The sequence below is a fragment of the Panicum virgatum genome, chromosome 3N (genome assembly GCF_016808335.1).
Source record: "Panicum virgatum strain AP13 chromosome 3N, P.virgatum_v5, whole genome shotgun sequence".
Classification (NCBI taxonomy): domain Eukaryota; kingdom Viridiplantae; phylum Streptophyta; class Magnoliopsida; order Poales; family Poaceae; genus Panicum; species Panicum virgatum.
In genome coordinates, this window is record NC_053147.1 from 69,754,451 (window position 1) to 69,776,992 (window position 22,542).

At 49.9% G+C, this 22,542-nt stretch overlaps 4 protein-coding genes and 1 long non-coding RNA gene across 6 annotated transcripts; 2 read left to right on the top strand and 3 right to left on the bottom strand.

Moving 5' to 3' along the window:
• Positions 1-667: 667 nt before the first annotated feature.
• LOC120667169 (G-type lectin S-receptor-like serine/threonine-protein kinase At5g35370) lies at positions 668-4,290 on the bottom strand. Its single transcript, XM_039947223.1, has one exon. It carries the CDS (start codon positions 4,159-4,161, stop codon positions 1,429-1,431), a length of 2,733 nt encoding a protein of 910 aa, XP_039803157.1. The 5' UTR covers positions 4,162-4,290; the 3' UTR covers positions 668-1,428.
• Positions 4,291-7,193: 2,903 nt separating this feature from the next.
• Positions 7,194-8,272, top strand: LOC120667175 (transcription factor MYB44-like). The gene has a single exon (XM_039947237.1). The coding sequence runs from the start codon at positions 7,226-7,228 to the stop codon at positions 8,186-8,188; it is 963 nt and encodes a 320-aa protein (XP_039803171.1). The 5' UTR covers positions 7,194-7,225; the 3' UTR covers positions 8,189-8,272.
• Positions 8,273-11,631: 3,359 nt separating this feature from the next.
• Positions 11,632-15,741, top strand: LOC120667173 (sucrose transport protein SUT2-like). 2 transcript variants are annotated; one of them, XR_005672089.1, is made up of 6 exons: positions 11,632-12,295; positions 13,335-14,065; positions 14,171-14,234; positions 14,306-14,349; positions 14,607-14,951; positions 15,283-15,741. XR_005672089.1 is itself a non-coding variant. In XM_039947235.1 (5 exons), exons 1-5 carry the CDS (start codon positions 11,653-11,655, stop codon positions 15,451-15,453), a joined length of 1,653 nt encoding a protein of 550 aa, XP_039803169.1. In that variant the 5' UTR covers positions 11,632-11,652; the 3' UTR covers positions 15,454-15,741. The 2 variants fall into 2 exon arrangements, 1 of the variants encoding a protein (XP_039803169.1); XM_039947235.1 differs by lacking the exon at positions 14,607-14,951.
• A 96-nt stretch (positions 15,742-15,837) lies between these two features.
• On the bottom strand, positions 15,838-17,547 carry LOC120667174. The gene has a single exon (XM_039947236.1). The coding sequence runs from the start codon at positions 17,267-17,269 to the stop codon at positions 16,151-16,153; it is 1,119 nt and encodes a 372-aa protein (XP_039803170.1). The 5' UTR covers positions 17,270-17,547; the 3' UTR covers positions 15,838-16,150.
• A 1,248-nt stretch (positions 17,548-18,795) lies between these two features.
• Positions 18,796-21,515, bottom strand: LOC120667176. The gene is made up of 3 exons (XR_005672091.1): positions 21,128-21,515; positions 20,372-20,436; positions 18,796-19,262 (listed from the first exon to the last, which is right to left on the bottom strand). It is a non-coding gene; the product is annotated as an uncharacterized LOC120667176 (long non-coding RNA).
• Between the last annotated feature and the right edge of the window lie 1,027 nt (positions 21,516-22,542).

Below are 22,542 nucleotides of genomic sequence, written 5' to 3' on the forward strand. Positions count from 1 at the left end.
GGTTGTTGTTGCCGGAAAGTCTGCGCGGATCTTCTATATTGATGATCTTGTGGTGAAAAGTCTGTTCAGATTGTATTCTGCCTGATGCGCTAGCTGATGTGGTAAAGGTAACTGGTCCCTTTTCAATTGCTTCTCAGACACTACTACCCCCCCCCCCCCTCTTCCTAGTTGCTTTTGAATTATCTCTTGTTGAAAATGTTTAGTGTAGCCTGGAACGCCAAGTCAACAGATTTATTAAGCCAATCTTAATGGGATTTCAGGACATTAACAATTTTGCTGACACGAGGAGGAGAGATGAGGAAGTTTCATAGAATGAGAGATGAATTTCATTCCTATAATACTCAGTCGGCACAGTTACAGTTACCTAGCTTAGTTCTCAGTAATGTGTCATGAAACTGTATGCTGACACCGGTCTTAGTGAAAACAGCCATGGTGTGTTTTAGTTCATGTACATAATTTGGAAATTGAAAGGTCCGGTATAAAAGTGTTCCGGAATTAAGGAGCTGCGGCAATGACACATACATACTGGAGCTCCATAAATTTTACTTAAGAAAGCTAAATCATATCAACTAAGTCTTATCTGCTCATCCTGATATTTGGCAACATAGATCAGTGACTCGAACTACCATCAACCTCTACTTACTCGTCTGACAGCAGTTTTTTTTTCCAATTTGACACCTCCAGTGTGCCTGCCATAGTTACATTGACCCAATTAAAGTAGCATTTTTTTGTATGTTTATTGTTTTTTTAGATTTTGTATGTTTATTGTAGTTGTATGCACATCCTGACGGTCCAAGTTGCTTGCTTATGACTGCTCATCAAACGTTAAGATTCGTATTGCTCTTCTCTCTCTCTCTCTCTCTCTCTCTCTCTCTCTCTCTCTCTCTCTCTCTCTCTCTCTCTCTCTCCCTGCTGATCTGTAGAGTACTCCAATATCTGTTTATTGTACTAGGTAGGGGAGCAGTACCGTGTAGATGCTACCTCGGAGGAAGATGAAGATTTTAGAATCAATCCCACATGAAGATGATCATGTCAGCTAACAAGCATTGCCAGCTGCTCAAAAAAAAAAAAAAAAACAAGCATTGCCAGCTAAAAAGCGTGTGGGTTGACAGCATCCAGACTTCCAGAGAGAAATAGGAAGTCCTCTGCATTTTAGTTCACTAGTACTTGTACCGGTTGCAGCAATAGTTGACTATTTTAGCTGTTCTTCCTCTTCTTCTTCAGTATTATTATATTCACACATGTTTGTTTGGTCAATGGAAGCATGGCTAAATGTGCTTGGGTTTACATTGTGGGCAATAGACAATAGTACTAAGAATTAGAGATTTAATTTGTCTGTGCAAAAATGAAGGAGAAGACTCTCTGTTACTACTGTAGCTAGGATGTAAATAACCAGTTACCAAAAAATGCCCCACGGAGGAGGCACTGTCATCTGGGCCCCGAGAGCTGCTGCGCCGACACGCACGACGGCGGCGACCAGCTGCTGCTGACGCCGGCGGTGGTGTGGGACCCCTTGGTCTTCCCTTGGTCCATCCACCCGGCGGCGGCGGGCCGCAGGTCGACGAGGCCACGGCCGTACATCCTGAGGTACCGGAGGAGCTCCGGCCGGGGCTCGCCCGCGTCCATGCTGCCGTCGAGCATGGCGGACACGACGGCCATGGGGGGCCGCTTCGCCGCGTCCTCGTGGAGGCAGCAGAGCGCCACCCGCACCACCCGCGCCACCTGCGCGACGTCGGCGCGCCCCTCCAGCCTCGGGTCCACCAGCTCCCCGTACCTGCCCTGCTCGTGCAGCTCCAGCGCCAGCGCCGGGAAGTACTGCCACTGGTGGTGCTCCGGCGAGGACTCCTCCTCCTCCTGCTGCTGCTGCTTCTTGGAGTTGGAGGAGTTCTTCCTCCCGCGCACGATCTCCAGCAGCACCATGCCGAAGCTGTACACGTCGGCCTTGTCGGTGATGGGCGCGTTCATGAGCCACTCCGGCGCCAGGTACCCGCGCGTGCCGCGCATCATCGTGAAGAGCCCCGACTGCTCCGGGCTCATCAGCTTCGCCAGCCCGAAGTCGGCGATCTTCACGCCGCCGCGGTCGTCCAGGAGGATGTTCTCCGGCTTCACGTCGCAGTGGAGGATCTTGCGGTCGCAGCCGCCGTGGAGGTAGGCGAGCCCGCGCGCCGTGCCGACGCACACGCGCAGCCGAGCCGGCCACTCCAGCGCGCCGGCGCCGGCGCGGAAGAGGGTCTGGTCGAGGGAGCCCCGGTTCATGTACTCGTACACCAGCAGCTGCCGCGCGCCCTCGGCGCAGAACCCGCGGAGCTTCACCAGGTTCACGTGGTGGACGTTGCCGATCACGGCGATCTCCGTCAGGAACTCGCGCCGGCCCTGGCCCTGTGTGCCCAGGCCGTTCATCCGCTTCACCGCCACGGTACTCCGGTCGGGGAGCTCGCCGCGGAACACGGACCCGAACCCGCCGCAGCCGATCTGCCACTGGAAGCCGTCCGTCGCGGCGTCGAGCTCGCCGTACGTGAACCGGGTTGGCAGGCCGGGGATGAGGACGTCCTCCTCGTCGAGGTCCTCCCCACCGGCCGAGGCCGACGCCGCCCGCGACGACGCCGACAGCATCGCCGGCAGCTTGAACCAGCTGCCGCTGGTCTTCTTGTTGAGGTGCAGGTGCTGCGGCCGGCGCTTCCTCCGGAGCCACTGCGCGCCCATCGCGTAGAGCAGCAAGGAGATGAGCACGACGGCCACGGTGGGGAGCACGATGCCGAACACGATGGTTATCAGGCTCAAGGACGACGACGAGGAGCCTTTGCCGTGCTGCGACGGGAGCGTCTTAATGAAGCCGACGGCCGCGTCGGCGCTGGCGCGGAAGATGGAGCCGATCTGGTTGTGGAGGAGGAAGCAGGACCTGGAGGAGTTGCTGTAGAAGAAGCCGAGGCAGGAGCAGTTGCCGGAGCAGAGGTCGCGGCACGCCGGGAGCGCGTCGCCGGAGGTATCGGGCAGCGCGAACTTGGTCGGCAGGTACCCGATCCCGGCTCCGAGGCTGACGTAGCTGTAGCGCGCGGCGGCCTTTTTGGCGCAGCTGGCCGGCAGCGCGGCGCCGTCGGCCGGCGCGCAGCCGCCGCTGGAGTAGGTGCTCAAGGCGTCGGGGCACATGCAGGTGGAGCCGTTGCCGCCCGGCGTGCAGAGGCTGAGGGAGGGGCACGGCAGCGGGAGGTCGCAGTCATTGGCCGGCGCGGCCCAGACGGTGGGGACGGCCGCGCCGGCGGTGAGGGTGAGCGCGCGCAGGCGGCCGGAAGGGTCAACCTTGAGGACGCGCGAGTCGCCCTTGGAGGCGGGCGGTGAGGGGAATAGGAGCCTGTACACGGTGTCCCTGCCGTTGTCGGCGAGGAGGTAGATGCCGGAGGCGTTGACGGCCATGGAGGCGACGGCGTGGCTGGAGTCCTGGATGGCGGCGGGGTCAGAGGAGAGAGCCCAGTAGGTGAGGAAGGCCGGCGACGACGACGGCGAGGAGGAGGCGGCCCACTGGAGGAGCGCGTCGTTGGGGGTGAGGACGAGGCGGTAGGCGCCGGGGGAGAGGTCGTTGGCGGACGCGGAGGACCTGAGCGGCTCGCCGAGGCGGAGCGGCTGGGCGTGGAGCAGCGTGTCGGTGGGGCGGTCGAAGGAGGACCAGAGCGTGGCGTTGCGGGCGTCGATGAGCGTGAGCTCGCCGGTGTCGAGCAGGCGCAGCGCGGCGACGGGGGCGCGGAGGCGCGGCGTGGACCATGCGGCGGGGGCGGTGGCGGTGGCGGAGGAGGGGTCCAGGAGCGTGAGGCCGGTGGCAGAGAGGGAGAGGACAACGGACTCGAGGATGGTGGAGCCGGCGGCGGTGGCGGTCCAGACTGGGGTGCGGGAGGCGGTGTGGAGGACGGAGAAGAAGAAGCGGGACTGGGAGTCGGAGGCCTCGGTGGCGCCGGCGTTGTAGATGGCGGCGGGGGAGAGGAGGAAGACGCCGTTGGTGTCGATGAAGTGGAAGTAGGTGAGGTTGAAGGGCGGGTAGAGGTACTGGACGGGCACGAGGCGCGCCGACGCGGGCGCGGCGAGCGAGAGGAGGAGGAGGAGGAGGTGGTGGAGGAGAGGCGGCGCCTGCGCCATGGCCCATGGGAGGGGCGCGCGTGCTCGTGCGCGCATAGGAGGCCCGATGGAGGGATGGGATCGGAGACGGAGGGGGCAACTCTCAAGCTCTACTGCTACTGGGGTGGGGGTGGATTCATTGATTGATTGCAACGCCGGCGAGGCGGGCGGCGGGCGTTGACTTGGCGCCAAGCCACTGCCTGCCTGCTAGGGTTGAAAATGGGACGGGAAAATCCCGTCCCGACCGGCTCCGTTTACCGTTTAAACCGATCGTAAATCGTTTCCGCGAAAAAAATAGGAAAATGGGAAAACAAAACGGGAAAACGGGCGGGAACGGGAACGGTTGGAGTGTTTTCCCGACCGTTTTCACGGTTCCCGTTTTCACGGTTCCCGTTTTCAGCCGGGAAAATTCCCGCGGAAATTCCCGTATTTGTCGTAGTCGGATGTGTTACCTGTGTTGGAAACGTGAATTGTTGTTTGCATGTGTTCCAACGTGAATTGTGAATTCGTGATTCACTTTACTTGTGTTTCTTAGTTATACGAGTCTTGTTTCCATGTTATTTATGCATAGTTGTAATTATTTTATCGAGTTAAATGTTTGAAGTGGTTGTATGTATTTTCCGTTTTGAGTTATCGATTCTCGATCGTAATCGGCATGCTCCCGACCGATTGATTCTGTTCCCGATATCCCGTAATACCGATTTCGTTTTCCCGTCCGATTTTCTCGTTCCCGTTTCCGTTCCCGACAAAAAATATAGTTGCAGAAACGGTTGAGAGATTTTCCCGACCGTTGCCGACGGTTTTCATCCCTACTGCCTGCCTCGCGCAGTCGCGCTCGGGAGAGAGAGACCGCAATGCAAGTGGTGTGGACCCATTGCTCTTGTTTATAGTAGTATTTATTATATATACTCGTAGTTGACAAGACAAGATGCGATGCAATGCAAAGGCAACCCTGGGTCGTTGTTTGTTGCGCGGGTGGTGGCTTGGATTTAATGATTCAAATTAAGTTCAAACTAACCTGCAAATCATATTTATTTTCCCTCCAATTTTGTTTGTGCAGGCGATGCACTGCATATTTGCATCAGTAACAATTTTGCTAATCTATTACCTCCTCTATTCCAAATTATAATTCGTTTGACTTTTTACTCTAAATATAATCACTTGTCTTATTCAAAAAAAATTGTTATAAGTTTCTTTAATAATAGAAGTTTTTAAGAATAATTTAAATTTTAATATGTTTGCACAACTTTTTTAGTGGACTTTACCAAGAATGCCGTAATAAGAATCTACTGTATGGACGATCCATTGTACATGATCGCTGCCATGGTTTGAACCTCTACTTGAGGAAATTAAAGGATCGGGAACGGTCGAGGCCCAAAATAGGGCATCAGTGAACTTAATGAAGGGATGGGCCGTAATGGGCCACTATGAACTTTAGTTGAACTTAGAAAATCACGGCCCATATAATTATTCCTTATTTTATGCTCACTAATCATGATATGATATGTATTTTTCTGGGCAAATCAGGTTAAGCGGGCCCAAAAGACAATCCCAGCCCATCAACGGTTCTTAAAACGATGGGCCGAAGTCGAGGCACTTGGGCCCGGTACGGGGACAACATGACCATAGCCCCGGACTGCGTGCGGAGAAAGAGACCCCGGGATGCCGGCATGGGGTGACAACATGAGGCACCCCGAGGCCCTGCCCAACAGGCATGCCCCACTTGTTGGATGGCGCCCCCCACGGAGGGTCGTGTTCATACACCATCGATGGCAAGCCTCCACCCCACGTCCACAGAGAAGGCAATAGATAGAATAGAAAGGCAACATGTAAAGAAATCGACTCCTTTTGAGATGTAAATCACTCGGAGGGTGAGACCACCACCGAATACTAAACAGAAAACACACAAGATGACGTATCTGTCTAAACCATTGTGTCCCCTAAACGTCTCACCGGCATGCAGGACCTCGCTGCGTGTTACACCCCCTGATCCAATCTCGATCCCTGTTTGCAGTATTCACCCACCGTCAATACTAATCCTCATTAATCACTCATCCTAAGTGTTCTTTTATGGCCCATAACTTGTATACAAAATCATGGCATGTCAAATTAAATTTCGTCATACAAAGATATTGAACCCGAAGAGTAACAAGTAACAAATGACGTGAAAGATATGTTCACTTGCTATGAACTCATGTACTTAAGGATTGAGTTTTGTTTACTAATTTCAGTCAATGTTTCAATGGCTCACCTACACCTCACTTTTCTTCTCAAACCTCACGCAAATCGATCTAGAGGCGGAGAGTAACTTTAGGGTGGGTGTGTAACTGTAGGTGGTTGTGTATGGTGGACCCCAGAGATGTTACATCCCTGGTAACGGATAGTAACTTTAGGTTACTATATATATCATCCCAGCTGGTAACGATTATATATCATGGGGGAGAGTAAGTTTAGGTTTGAGATTTTTCTTCTCAAACCTGACGCAGTGCAATGTCGTGGTATATGTAATGCAAGCAACAAGGCCTGAAACAGCCGCACGCAGCTGTTTTACGTATTTCTTGCGATCGGTGGGTGGGTCGGGTCGATCTATCCCGACAACAAAAAAAAATAGCTAAGGCTAGATAGCAGCATGTTTTGCATGGCTACCCGTCCACGTCTGCGAGCTGTGCACGTACGTGTAGCAGGAATGTCCAAAATCCGTTGGCGTCTTGTTCGATGCATGCAATGCAAACTCGTACAAGGTAAGCCGTTAAGGATGGATCCATTCCATTCAACAAACAAAGCTAGTGAAAAGGGCCGGTAGGTCGATATATTCAAAAGCGCATGCATGCACGCAGCAACCATCCCATCCCATGGACCGGATCGGATCGGAGGGAACAAACAAATTAATTAAAACTGTGTGCGCACACGCATGCATGCGTGCTGACATGGCATGACCCGCACGCATTGCATGCAGCTAGCACTATGTAGTATGTACAGCCAACCAACTAACTAGCTAGCTAGCGCGCACGTAACACACTACATATACGTGCATACGGTGATCGAATTGCATTGAACGTGCAGTGCAGTGCATACAGCTGGTGGGTGGTCGATCTGATCTGCCTCACAGGGGATCCAAGCTATGGACGAGCGGCGGCGGCGGCCGGGGGACGATGAAGAAGCAGCGGCTAATAGCAGTGAACATCAGCCGCCGCCGAGGATGGAGATGATGAAGAAGGGGTCGTGGAGCCCCGAGGAGGACAGCCTGCTGACCAGCCTGGTGGAGCAGCACGGCCCCCACCGCTGGAGCCTCATCAGCGCCGCCATCCCCGGCCGCTCCGGCAAGTCCTGCCGCCTCCGCTGGTGCAACCAGCTCAGCCCCGACGTGCACCACCGCCCCTTCACGCCGCGCGAGGACGCGCTCATCCTCGCCGCCCACGCCCGCTACGGCAACAAGTGGGCCACCATCGCGCGCCTCCTTCCGGGCCGCACCGACAACTCCATCAAGAACCACTGGAACTCCAACCTACGCAGGTGCAGGCGCCGGGCGGCGGCGGCGGCGGCGCCGGCATCAACCTCCCGTGCTGCTGCTGCTGCTGCAGGCCCCCACCAGCCGCCGCGACGCATCAACCTGCTGCTGCAGCAACAGCAATCTGCTGCATGTTTTGCTGCTCCATCGGCGGATGATCCGCCGCTACCAGCAGATCATCAGCAACAGTGCATGATGGGATTATTAGATCAGCCCAACCCCAACACCAACAGCAGCACTCTGCTGCTGCATGGCCATGGCGGGACTCCAGCAGCTGAGCCGCCCACATCTCTGTCCCTGAGCCTGGGCCTACCACTGCCAGCTGCAGATCCACCAGAAGCCGCCGCCGCTGCCGATGAGGTCGTTGTTGCGGCGCTCAAGCTGCAGGCGCCAGAGCCGCCGGGCATGATGATGAGGCACCTGCAGCCTCATCATCAGGAAGCAGCAGCAAACGCGCAACTCATTGCGGCAGTGCGCCAGATGGTGAGGGAGGAGGTGCAGCGCCAGACAGGGCAGCTCGCCTGCTCACTTATGGCTGCTGCAGCATGGGCAAAGCAGCCACACCACCACCGTTGATCGATCGATTAGCCATCATCTATACTATATACTAGTATCTATATATTTTCCTTGTATTTAATTAATTTCATGCATGGGTTTAGTTTGTTGGTCTGCCAAACTCAGACAGCTACCATATAGGAGTACTGTGGTTTGGCTTATGTATTGTCGCGATCTTCTTGTGCATTTACTTTAATTTATTGTATTCAATTCCCTTTTGCATGTGTTTAATTTATTTATATATATCTATATCTATGTCTATTTCTAAAGCGAGTAAGGTTTCCACCTAAATTTTTTGTTCGGACCGTATTGTTTCATTGACAAGTGGACCTTAGTCCATCCCGTATGCGAATCGGACTAGCCCTCCGTCCATGACATGATCACGTAGATTCCTACAAATTAACAAATGGATAATTGTACGTATCCGATATTTATACCAACTATATCCGTAGCAACACACGAGCATAAATGCCTAGAAAATAGAAACCAATGCTTCCAAGAAATTTTAGAAACCGAGTATTTCGGTTCTCGGTTATTTCAGTTTGGTTTTGGTTCTAACCGAACTAACGAAATTTTTTTGGCAGAAGCTAAGATAACAAAAAAAATATACATATTCTATAGCAAATTTAGGTAATATTAATAATAATCGAGAAGGGAACAACAACAATATAGTAATAAGAGAAATACATAGCTATTGAAATATGACACATCACCTATAAACTAAATATACTCTTACAAAATGTAAGGTTTATGTAATTCGGTTCTTTTGGTTAATTTTGTTATCCGAGAGTAGGAACCGAACTTTTTTTATTATTTTAGTTTCATAGTTTTGGTTTCGGTTATTTTGGATCCAATTCTGGTTCTTTCGGTTCCGGGTTAATCATGCCAATCCTGAAGCACAACCAGTGCAGGTCGAGAGTTGACGAGACACGCACTGGGCGGTGAGGACGACATTAGGGGAGAGCGAGAGAGAGAGAGGAGTGGTTTAGGGTTCGACACATGGCATGCCAAATGCATATTTGGCCCAAGAGGGAAGGGGTGGGGAGCTGTTTGGGCCCGTTGTGGGCTTAAATTGCACCAGTGGAGGGGTTAGGCTTGATTGCATATAGGGGTGATAAGGGTATTTAAAATTTAATTTAGGTAATCTAAGAACCGGGTTCTAAAAGGTCGGGCTCTAATCTATTTAGAAGAAATAAAATTTTGGGTTTGAGAGGGGTTTGAGCATTTACCTTTGGTGGTGTAGTTGTTCTCCAGGTTGATGATCTTCTTAATGTGTTTGTCGCCCTTTCTTCTACAGTTCTGTCATCTTATGATAATCTTGAACTTTTTTTCTCAACCACCACAGAGCCCCACTTCTTGGTAGTCCTCACTCTAGTAGTCTTTTTCTTGATATCAACATATTTTCCTTGATTATCTTTGGTCACTTGAGTTGTCAAACCTTCCTGATCCATCATCCTTTTCCCACCTCTTCCTTCTTCTGGCTCCTCTTAAGAGCATTTTGATGGGGCACTAGCTTGCAGGTGAATGTTACTCAAAGATGACATAATGTGTTCAGGTAGCTGAAATCTATCATTCAGTGCAGCCTCATTTGCCTTAGCTGGCATGGTGAAAATTGGGGCATTAGAGTCCATCTGATGTGGACAACACTGGCTGTGGATCATCTAAATCCTGATTTTTAATTTGAAATGAACTCTCTTTCTACATTCACTACCTCCATTTCTCAAACAAATTGGAATATTCGAGCTTCATCCATCCCTTCCTCCTGCATTCCCAGGATCATCAACATCTCCTATTTGATCCTCATTGTCACACCCCAAAATTTCAATTTTAGGTTGTGAACATCTTTTCGAATATATTTGTTCATCATCTTTATATTTTGAGAATTATCCAGCTTTTACTGGCTTTTATTCTCAACTTTCTATAGGAATTCCTTTTCTTGAAAACATCTAGACTCTTTCACGAGCGCTCTAAATATTTTATTGGAGCTTCTTGTGTTCTAAATATTCTGTGAAAATTGTTTTTATCTCTCATAATTTTTGGATATTAACAGAGCTTATTTCTTCTTCCAAGCTTGAGAAAAGAATTATTTCCTTTTCTTTATTCTTTTCTCTCACTTCTTCCTTTTTCTTTTCTCCCCTTGATTTTTTTTCCTCCGCCAGCCCACTTTGGCCCGTGAGGCTATACCCTATACCTCGCTTCTTCTCGTCTCCGTTTTAGGCCGTGTTTAGATAGGGCGTAAAATTTTTTTGCGACGGAATCTTACTAATTTGAAGTAATAAATGAAGTTTATTTATAAATTTTTTTGCACAGATGGGTTGTAAATCGCGAGACGAATCTAATGATGCTAATTAATTCATAATTAGCGGATGGTCACTGTAGCATCACTATTGCAAATCATGGATTAAGTAGGCTCATTAGATTCGTCTCGCGATTTACAGCCCATCCATGCAAAAAGTTTTGTAAATAGACTTTATTTAGTATTCCATGCATATGTTAAAATATTTGATGTAATATTTTTTTATGTTTACGGGGTTTACGGGTAAAGATCTGAAACGTTTCAGGGCCTTGGTCTCTTGCGAAGGGAACCAGAAACCACAGCGCCGCACAAAAGCCTTGAGACCCACGCCTAATCCTTCTGCCGCCGCACACTTGCCCCGTATCAGCTAGCAGTAATACTTTTCTCTCGTAGCAAATTAAACAACAGCCACCATCCGTAACCAAGCGAAAAGAAGGAGAGGAGGCTCAGCAGGAGAGAAAAGAGCGTGTCAAATCAGCATATTTTTGGACTGGCCCAAGAGACTGGTTTTGTCCCGGCGTGGGCCTAATTGCCACCCGATGACACGAAACATCCTCTCCTCAATCTCAAAGCCCTCCCAACTGCTGATTTTTTGCAAACTTTGAGGCAGAGATATTCTATTTATATATATATGCTAGTAATAATATATCATAAGTATATTTATATTTATATACAGAGAGAGAGATTTCGCATTTGAAAAGTGTGGGGGAAAGACACGGAGGCGCGAGACGTGGAGTGGGCGGGTGGGCCCGCGTGACAGCGGTTGGCGTGGCAACTAGCGAAGAAAAAGGAGGGGGCCGGGCCGGCCGGCCCTCTTGCGTTTCGTTTTCTCCTCGACTTGCTTAATTGAATCTGAGACGCGAATTCGCTTGTACTCTGAATGATAAGGACCGTCTAGTGGGACGGGTTTAAATTTTGGTCCTCGTATTTTTTCTTAGGAATTTTTTAGAATTTATTGGTGTTACACGTTAAGTGGTAAGCGGCGTTTCCGTCGACGACGAGGCGCCAGTGGCGACTTCGGAAATCTTCAGATCTGCTGGTGCTCAGTCCTTCGGAGGTGCTCATAGGGGCAGGGTTTGTGTATATGTATTCGGTGCTCATAGGATAAGATTTGCGTATGTGTATTCATAGGGTATAAGTGTGCGTGCATGTTATGGGTGTCATCGTTGTACCGTGTGATTAAAAAAAAATGAATCTGAGACTGGAGAGGATGCCTTCCTTCTTCCTTGGGGGTATTATTTATCATCAAATCAATTACCTGCTCTGCTCGGCTCCACTGCTCCCTGCTGCTCCTCCGTCCCCTCCCATACCCAATAGTCCCATCCCTGAGACCCAGGCCAGACCAGGCATGCCGCGCACGGCGGCGGCTGCGGCGCCCCCCGCGCGGAAGGTGCCCCTCCGCAAGCTGCTGCGCGCGGCGTCGGTGGCCTGCGGGGTGCAGTTCGGCTGGGCGCTGCAGCTGTCGCTGCTCACCCCCTACGTGCAGGAGCTCGGCATCCCGCACGCCTTCGCCAGCCTCGTCTGGCTCTGCGGCCCGCTCTCCGGCCTCCTCGTCCAGCCCCTCGTCGGCCACCTCTCCGACCGCATCGCCCCGGCCGCCTCCCCGCTCGGCCGCCGCAGGCCCTTCATCGCCGCCGGCGCCGCCTCCATCGCCGCCGCCGTCCTCACCGTCGGATTCTCCGCCGACCTCGGCCGCATCTTCGGCGACGACATCACCCCGGGGAGGACGCGCCTCGGAGCCATCTGCGTCTACCTCGTCGGATTCTGGCTGCTCGATGTCGGCAACAACGCCACGCAGGGGCCCTGCAGGGCCTTCCTAGCGGACCTCACCGGTCGGTTACAATACAACCTATTCCTTGCTTCATTGCTTGATTGCTTGCTGGATACCAAGCAATTTTGCGGATCGCGAGGGCCAAGCGAAAAACGGCCTCGCCCCCGATATTTTCCTTCTCTCCACGGCTGCGTTTCAATTGCCCCCTTTATTATTAATAATCAAATCAAAATACTCCTAACTGATGATGAAAAACAGGGTCGCTTTCCCCTTTGGCCCCCGAGACCAGACAGATTCTTTGCTCCGATGCGACTGCCTAGTGCCTACCTACCCTCTTCATTTCTGCCTCTCTTTTTTGCCCTGCCAGCTGGACCATCATTAGATTAGCATCAAAGTTTAGCAGGACTGGACAACGAACAACTAATGACGTGACAATACGTTTTCTTTCAATAAATACATATAATTTAGGGTCAAGTTAAAGTTAGTATAAGTATACATATGTCACCAACAATTGTTGTTGTTTCCCCCAAACCTCTCTCTCCCTCTCTCCTTATATATATGCCATGCCAAGGGATCGATGAGTGTGGGGGAGGCCAAGGGATCGCTTTCGTATTCAGGCAAGCAGGCAGGCAGGCCTACACAGCCAGAGATATTTAATTCAAGTGTTACAGCATTATTGTTGCAAGTTTGGAATCATAGGGCGGTCAGCATCTTTTGCCGGCATCCAAGTATTAAAGGGCCCTCGTTAATAATTGCAAGGCTCAGAATGGTTTGTGCCCCTGTGGCTGCGGGCTGTTATCAGCAAAGAGGCAACATCTGATGCAACATTACTCTGCGATAGTAAGATCTGTGCTCGTGGTGATAGGATATTTATCAGGGTCTTTTTTTGTAAGAAAAATAGATGATTATTTAAAGTATCTTCTGTTTAAGCAGTTTTAGCCCATAGCCAATCTGAGCTCTGATGAGCTTTTCAGTTTCCTAGTTCTGTTCTGAGATCGTACACACCTTAAATCGTTAGTATTTTTCCGCTATTGGTCATAATCTAGATTTTCTCATGTCATAACTTGGAAATGACTTCCTTATAACCCTTCATATGGCAGAGAACGACCCAAGGAGGACTCGGATTGCTAATGCATACTTTTCACTCTTCATGGCCCTGGGAAACATACTTGGATATGCCACCGGAGCATACAGTGGCTGGTATAGGATATTTCCTTTCACTGTTACACCATCCTGCAGCATGAGTTGTGCCAACCTCAAGTCTGCCTTTCTTCTTGACATTATTGTTCTGGTGATTACGACATACATTACTGTAGCATCAGTGCAAGAGCCGCAAACTTTTGGAGGTGATGAAGCAGAATACCCAGGTACCGAACAGGAAGCTTTCCTCTGGGAGCTTTTTGGGTCATTCAGATACTTCACGCTACCAGTTTGGATGGTCTTAATTGTCACTGCCCTTACATGGATTGGATGGTTTCCTTTTATCCTCTTTGATACTGATTGGATGGGCCGAGAGATCTACCGAGGAAGCCCAGACAACCCAGGAGAGACTCAAAGATACCATGATGGTGTGAGAATGGGTTCTTTTGGTCTAATGCTGAACTCTGTCCTTCTTGGATTCACCTCTGTTGTACTAGAAAAGTTATGTAGGAAGTGGGGAGCTGGACTAGTATGGGGTGTCTCCAATATACTGATGGCGTTATGCTTTGTGGCTATGCTTGTTATTACATATGTCGCAAAGAACACGGATTATCCTCCCAATGGAGTACCTCCAACTGGCATTGTCATTGCTTCTCTTGTGGTTTTTACAATTTTAGGAGCACCCCTGGCGGTGAGTAACATGATTATCTTTTTCGACAGAACGATATTTTAGTCCACTACCAGCTCACTCATTATGTTGTTCGTTTGTATATTTAATTTATTTCATTGTTTGCAGATTACATACAGTATACCATATGCAATGGCTGCTAGTCGTGTTGAAAATCTGGGCCTTGGCCAAGGTATTTCCATTTTGTGGACGCATTATTGTCATGATTGCATTTCTTAAAATTTATCTGTTTTTCCCTTGCAGGTCTAGCAATGGGCATTCTAAATTTAGCTATCGTCATACCACAGGTAATTACCTTTCTTAATGTTTTTTCCAGACTTTGGTTCAGTGTTATGCATATTTCGAGTCCAGTGCAACTATGAACAGATAATGGATCCAAGTAATCCTATCCAATAATATTTGCACTAAGTGATAGTTGGTTCCAGAACCCAATTTTAAAAATGGTTTATATTCTTAATAACATCTTAAAGGCAATAAGATATGGTTTGAATTTGAACTTCAGGTTCAAATGATGTTACTCACTTGTCTTACTCTTTATTTGTAGTGTAAAATTACAGATAGGCCAGATTTGGTCTTCAGTTAATTGTAACACATGGCAACATGAGACAAAGAACAAGAAGCCCACGATGACGAATCACTGTATCGTTGAATAATATAGAAGCGGTGGTGTTGCAGTGGCTCTATCAACACAAGTGGATTCCCTATTGGAGAAACTTTCATGAATAGTTTGCATTTGGATCATAATGCAACAAGCTCCACCTAGAGTGAAATTCCCTTATGTAGTAGAAATCAACCATGTGCCACCAAAGTCAGGAATAATCAATGCGTGAGATGATCTTAGTCTTTTCCAAAAGATCCACATGAAGCGAACGGAGAAAACAATTGGCAGGTCTGAAACCCGACATAACAAACCAGGCAGACATATCAAATTCTTTGAATAATCCACAATACAAGCCAAAACTCAATATGTGCAACTGGCCTCTAATGTGAGTGAAAAACTGTGGTCTGCATTTGGTGGTCCAAATCAAACCCTGGAAAAATTTTGTGTGTGTATAGGAGAAAACAGAACCATCCGCACGGATGTTTTGCATGAGCTGGTAAACTAGGTTTATGGCAAAAGGACACTAGCATGTTATTTCTCAGAGTTGAAGCTCAACTAGAGTCAGGATAAGATGTGATGCAACTTCTGAGGACATCACTGACACTGGTGCCTCCTGCAGGTTATTGTGTCACTTGGTAGTGGGCCATGGGATCAACTGTTCGGCGGTGGCAATGCGCCGGCTTTTGCGGTGGCAGCCGGTGCATCGTTCATCGGTGGGCTGGTGGCTATTCTGGGGCTTCCACGAGCTCGCATTGCATCATCGAGGAGGAGAGGCGGGACACACCGATAAGGTGCATAGTACGTACATAATGTGTATGATGTGGAAGTGTTGCAACTTGCGACAATTCTTTGCGGGGAAATTTATGGGGAGGCGGGTTTTGGAGAAGAGCAGGAAGCTCGTGAATGATGTCCTTTTCCTTTCCTTTTTGGCGGTTTGCCCTGTTGAGCTATTTTTGGCTTTGTCTCCGATCCATCATTTGTGGTTTGGAATGTATGTATGTGTATGTATGTACGTCGGTCATGTGTAGGGAGGTTAATAATTAATAAATAAAAGTTACAGGAGTTACGTTTACTGGCAGGAAGATCTTTATATATTCTGGTTGATATATATAAATCTAGTTCTTTTGTTGAACACAATCACACAGCAGCTAGAACACAGATGAACACAAGGATGTAGAGAAGGGAATTCTTTTTGGGTTGATTTCATCTTTTTCTTTTCCAGTGTTACAACTGATGAAAGGGACCTCATATTTATAGATGGAGAGTCTCATATGAGTACAAATGCATAGTGTATGAACACTTGAATTTCTTCCTCCTCTCATTAATTTGGCCACCATTCAAAGTCTTTGGTCAGATACTATTTCTTTACAACAGTATGTATGTACGTATGTATGTATGTAGTAGAGCCTGAGAATTAATGGAGATGCTACCATTTATGTATACTAGTACATATACAAATAGAAATAGTATCATGTTGATTGGCCATCTTATATCTGCCCCGGCCCGCTGATGTCCAGTTCCAGTTGCAGTTGCAGCGGCACGCCGGGCACGGGGTCGAGAACCTGCACCTGGGGAAGCGCCTCCGACAGCAGGGCCTCGAAGGACTGCGTCGTCCCCTGTTTCGAGAGCACGGCGGCTAAGAGCCCGCCGGCGTCCACGTCGCCGTTGCTCATGGGCACCACGTACCTGGCTCGCAGCAGCCTGGCCAGGTCGACGGCGTCCTCCTGCCCGGAGACGAGGGTGAAGTTGCCGGGAAGGAGCTGCTTCACCACCGGCGTGACCACCACGTCCGCCCGCAGCCGCTTCGTCTCCAGGAACGACCTGTCGTACACGCAGTGCGGCTCCAGGTAGAGGAGGCCATGGCCGTCGTCGTCGTCTGCGGTCGTCATGAGTAGGATGTAGCCGTTCTCGGGGCGCTGCCACGGCGGCCCCAGCACGGGGCCGGCGGTGGCCAGCACCTGGACCTGGTCGCCGACGGCGGTGGACTGGCCTGGCTCGAGGTAGGTGACGCGGCGGAACGGCGTGGGCAGGGAGGCGAGGACTGCCCGCGCGTTGGGCGTGGTCACCACCGGCAGGTCCGGCGCCCTGGCGGACAGCTGCGTGAGGGTCCGGACGTGGCAGTGGTCGTCCAGGCTCTGCGTGATGAGCAGCAGGTCCGGCGGCCCCGTCTCCGGCGCCAAGAGCTCGTCCACCCCGAGGGCCTTCACCCTGGGGTTCTTCTTGGCACCGTCGAACAGCCAGGGCGCGCCGAAGTCGAGGTTGCCGACGACGAGGGGGTCCACCAGGATGCGCAGAGGGGCTTGGCCCTGGCCTTCTTGCGGCTGCACCTCGCACACCCAGCTGTTGATCTCCAGGTACGTCAGCTTCAGTGTCACCTTCCTCCTCGTCTTGCCGCCCCTGCTGATGGTGGCGGCGGCGGATGGCTCCTCTGCCGACGCGGACATGCTGCTGGGCCTGGCTGCTGCTACTATTGATCTTGGCAGATCTGGATGCCGCCTGCTCCAAACCGGAATCGGAGTGGACTGGCGATGGCATGAACGGGAAGCAGAAGCGGCTGGCGCAGTGGGGCTGAAGAGCAGCTGGAGCCGGCCGGCCATGGCCATCATCGCCCTACCGGTGAGTGTGAGTGGTGGAGGGGACTCCAATACCCACCAGAAAAGTTGTTGGCGCAATACTCGCAAACAACTTTTTTTTTTTTGATACTCGCAAACAAGTGGTGGCCGGGGTCTGCTTTTTCATGGGCATGGGCTACTTGGCGGGTGAATGTATTCCAACGGTACCGGCCCGGGCCGGCAAGTTTTCAGCCACCCATTTGCTGTCTCGGGACACAATCAGGCCCCCTATGATTCGTACATGATGTGGTCCCCCGTCTTGCCTGACAATTGTGGTTGGCCACTCCACTTGCTTTAGACTGACTTCAACAATCATATCCAAATGCATATATGCCTCCACGAGTGCACTGTGCATGGCCAATCGGAAGTCCAACAAGCGACGCAACTGCGATGCATTTTGCTTCACGAGGAGAGAGGTGAGGTAAAAATGAATCACTTTTCTCCTCGAAGGCAAACGAGCCCGCGGGCCAGGCGAGCCGCGGTCGCTGCCGACCCCTCCTCGGCGCCGCCCCATCCTTGCCATAGCCGCGGTCGCCGCCGCTCCCTCCCTCCCTCTCCACGCTGGGCCCTTGGAGCTCGAGCAACGGAGGCCCATGGCGGCCTCGAGCTCTGCCGCCTCGGGTCGGCCGGCCTTGGGCTCGCCGGCCGCGAGCTCGCATCCTCGGGTCCTCCTGTTCCTCCGCCGCCGGCCCGTCCTCCGGGGCGTGTGGATCCGGGGGCGGCGCGTCGATCCTGGGGCTGCCGGCGCGGGAGCCCGTGCTGCCGTCGCCGCCCGTGTCCGCTGACGCCGCGGCGGTGCTGCTCATGGTTGGCGTGCCGCCCGCGGACCTCCGGCGCGCGGCGGGGATGTGCCCGGAGCTGCTGTCCGTGCCCATGGAGACCATCGTGGAAGAGGCGGGCGTCCCGGAGGCCGACCTCCTGCACATGCTCCGCCTCCGGCCGCGCCTGCTCGTGTCCCCCGTGCACAGAGCCCACTGACCTCGTGTCCCCCGTGCACAGAGCCCACTGACCTCCTCGCCCAGCACCACGCACTCCACCTCCGCCCGCGAAGCTCCTCCGGTGGGGTGGCGGGATCCGGAAGGCTAGCGGGCGGGGCACGAACGGCGGAGGGGCGCGTAGCGGCGGCACGCTCGGCGTCGAGCGAGCTCCGCGGAGGGGTGAGCGGCGGCGGCACGCTCGGCGAAGCGACAGGGAAATGCGTTTGCTATTGGAGACATCGTGATTTGAAGAAAACGCAAAACACTGTGTATACTAGGCAAGCAAACGTGGATTTGCCTCTACAAAATGGCTCTCCTTGTTGGAGTCAGTCTTAGGCAAGGTTTCAAACTCCAACATGCTCCAATCTTCTACCTGAGTCCACAATACTACATTGCTGCTTATCGATCAATTTTCTACTAATTTTGTGATATTCATACTTCATAATCTATACTAACTAGAACTGCCCTACAGTCAAACAAAACCGAGCTTGGATAGAACAGGAGAAGATTTGGCCTTTTTATACATTTTCATAACAACCAAAATATCTCAAACCATGCTTCATTTTTTTTAGAAATTCATAATATTCAGATGTTTTTTATACATTACTCTTGACTTTCCCACATTATTGTCTAGCATCCAAATATATATCAACACGTTCTGCAAACAATTTACATGGACTGTTCCAAATCATTCATGCAACCATGTCCAAAATAGAGGCGAGCATATAATCCAATATGTACACACCAGGTCTGAAACTCTAGGGAAAAAGTCTAAAGAGGATAAATATGATTTGTACACATCTGACTGAACTTTCTAAATACATCAAGACCTCGTAGTGAATCATAAGGTTAAGATCACACTTAATGATCAGTAACCACATCAGAAATGTCTCTACCAACAAAATGAAAGAGAAGGTTCTTCCTTGACCCCCCTCACTTACCATGGAAAATTCATGTATCATCATGTCTTAATATCCATTACTGTGACATTATGGAGTCCATATTCTACCCTGAAAAAAGATTTGTAATATATAGTCACTCATGTTGGTTCAATATCATTTACATGGGGCACAAAAAGAAAAGGGTCAGTTGGATCCATGCCACTACAATTTCACGATTTTTGATTTCATGTTGAAATCGATGCCATTGAGTGGCATGATTTTCAACGTGAAACCCAATTTCACGGAGTTGTGGTGGCATGAATCGAATTTTCCCAAAAGAAAAGCAGTACCAAGCCACCTTCATGTTGAGTTTTTTTTTTATCAATGTCTAATTAAAACAATGCATCATTTAGCATATAGCATGACACTTGTTTACTTGTTTTTCAGCATGAGCAAATAGCCAATTCAAAAGTAATTCTTGCTTTCTGAATATATATTTAGAAATGACACTACCTTGAAATAATCTTTACTTGGACAATATGATTTGCATATGAAATATGATTTGCTATTTGTACTAGTTATATGTTCACACAATATGATTTGCATATGAAATATGATTCCACTTTTGTACCATCAATCTTTTGAACTAGCAATATGGAAAGATAGGTGTAAAGTTAAGAAGCAGGACCTAATTGTACATAGCGCTAGTTAACTTTACCAAATTGAAGTAGAAGTAATGTATTTTCACAATTGTAAAATGAATAAATTTCCAATCTCCTAATTGTATTGCAGAAGAAGTTCATTTTACCAAATTGAAGTTGAAGTAGTGCATCAACTTGGTACTGTGACATCTAGCATATGAATCAACAAAGAAATTGGAAATTTTATGATTTGAGGTAAACTGGTTCAATGCATCAATAAAATCAATACATGGATAAAACTTAAAGGAGATGTCCCCAACATGATCATTCCACTAATCAAAATGCTTGGATTTATTCATGTACAAAATGGTATGCAATAGGTTATCTTCCAAAACTATTTAAATTTATGTCACACGCAACTGGCTGGATAATCTATTACCTGCTCAACAATTGATAGAAATTTCAGGCAGATTTCCATAATCAATAGGATTTAATTCATCTATAACTAAGCAAAGTGATACTTAATTCGAATTCAACTAAGACAACATAATATGTATAAACATTACAACATGGCACAAATAATATTATGAGTATCACCTTTGCATAGAGGGAAGCTGCTATGAAATACTCTTTTGCAGCAAATGCAGTGGCTCGGACCAGAACTGTTATATACCAGAGCTTAAGTCATTGACCAATGATCTTCACAAGGTGTAATATATTTCTGAAATTACGAGTAATTAAGAACAAAAGGCAGGTAAACCTTTTTACCCCTGTTACCAGATGTCCAGATCGAGTTAAAGACCTAAATATCTACCATGAGAATTTTGCACTGGAGGTGTATTAGATAGTTTAACAAGCCAGATTTCCAGTACCAACTATTATGGTACTATTTAAGGATCAGATTTCATGAAGAAAATTGTTAACCCCTTGATGCACACACCGAACTCCCAAGCAAACTCATTCTACTATATATGAATTCCACACAAAAAGGAGCAAATATAATTCAAACATATCATATTTTTGGATCTGTTCATATGAACCACTACATGCTCAAATCGGCACTGGTTTGAAACTTAAAAAATATGTCTTATCCTAAAACGTCCAACTAGTTATTACTATATGGACTATACTTGTCTTAAATCAATAAATTATGGCCTAGAAATTATCCACACATTACTTTGTCTAACCAATGTTGTGCCTAGAAATATTTGTGCGGGTGCATCTTCCTTACGAACAAATTAGAGCAATCAAACTTTCATGCACAGATTTGAGCTGAATAGATCCGAGCATGGTATGCAACTTGTTGACAAGATCTGTGCGAGAACCACTTAGCAAAAGAAAAGAAAAACTCACATAGGTTTTGCTTCAGAATTGGGGCAAACCCCAAATTGACCAGATCGAGTCCTACTTAGATCCCTTGCACAGCGAATCAGCCCACACCATGACCAGACCTCATGGATTTCCATTGCCGGAGTTGGGGATGAGATGGAGGGGGAGCTTGGGATGGGTAGCGGCAGCCATGGTTTGCTGGGCTGCTAGATTGGAGGGGCAAATCCTGTCAGGACCTTCTTGTGCTTGGATGGAGAGGGCAAAGCAACATGCAGCTGATGAGCGAGAGCTCGGCCGGCGCCTGGTGGAGGTGGTACCTGCTTTCTTGAGAGAGAAGAGAGAAACGAGTGGGGATAATGGAATCTGGTGGCTTCCTCGGTTCCTGTACTAGTTTGCCTCACCAGGTGCCTCGTTTGTGGCTCATCCGCTCACAGGGCCCTGTTTGTTTCGGTATCACGAGTAGCGCACACGATTTCCGAGAAAAAAATCTTGCATGTATAGAGTACTAAACGAAATTTATTTGCAAAATCTTTTCATGGATGGGTGTAACTTTTCACGACAAATCTAATGACAGTAATTAATCGATGATTGACTATAATAATGCTATAGTAACCATCCTCTAATCGTGCGGTCAAAGGCTTTATTAGGTTCGTCTCGCGAAATAGCGCAGGGTTATGGAGTTAATTTTGTAAATTGACTTTATTTAGTAATCTTAATTATTAGTCAAAATTTTTATACTATTAAAGTTACAAAGAACCAAACAGGACCCAGGTGAAGGAAGTAAGGGTGTGTTTGGTTGCTAGGTCGGGGTGGGTTGGGACGGGTCCAACCTAGTTGAACCCGCGTTTGGTTGGAGGTTTGATGTGGGTTGGGTTGAACCCGAAGGGGTATATTCCCCTTAGATGCGGGTCGGAGTGGTCCGCTCAAATCGAGCGGACCACTCCAACCCACTTCGACGCCGTCTCGGCTCCGTCTGCGGGGGCGTGGGCGACGGCTGCGAGGCTGAGCTCGTGGGCGCGGGGGCGGGCGGAGCACCGGCGCTGGGGAGCGGGCGGAGGAGCACGCCGGGCCGCCGGCGTGGGGGGTGGGCAAAGCCACTAGCGCGACCGAGCTCGCCGGCACGAGGGCGGGCGGGCGGAGGAGCTCGCCGGTGTGGGGGCGGGGTGGAGCCACCGGTGCTGGGGACCAGGCGGAGGAGCGCGCCAGGCCGCCGGCGTGGGGGTGGGCGGAGCCACCAGCGTGACCGAGCTCGCCGGCACGAGGGCGGGCGGGCGGAGGAGCTCGCCGGTGTGGGGGCGGGGTGGAGCCACCGGTGCTGGGGAGCAGGCGGAGGAGCGCGCCAGGCCGCCGGCGTGGGGGTGGGCGGATCCACCAGCGTGACCGAGCTCGCCGGCACCAGGGCGGGCGGGCGGAGGAGCTCGCCGGTGTGGGGGCGGGGT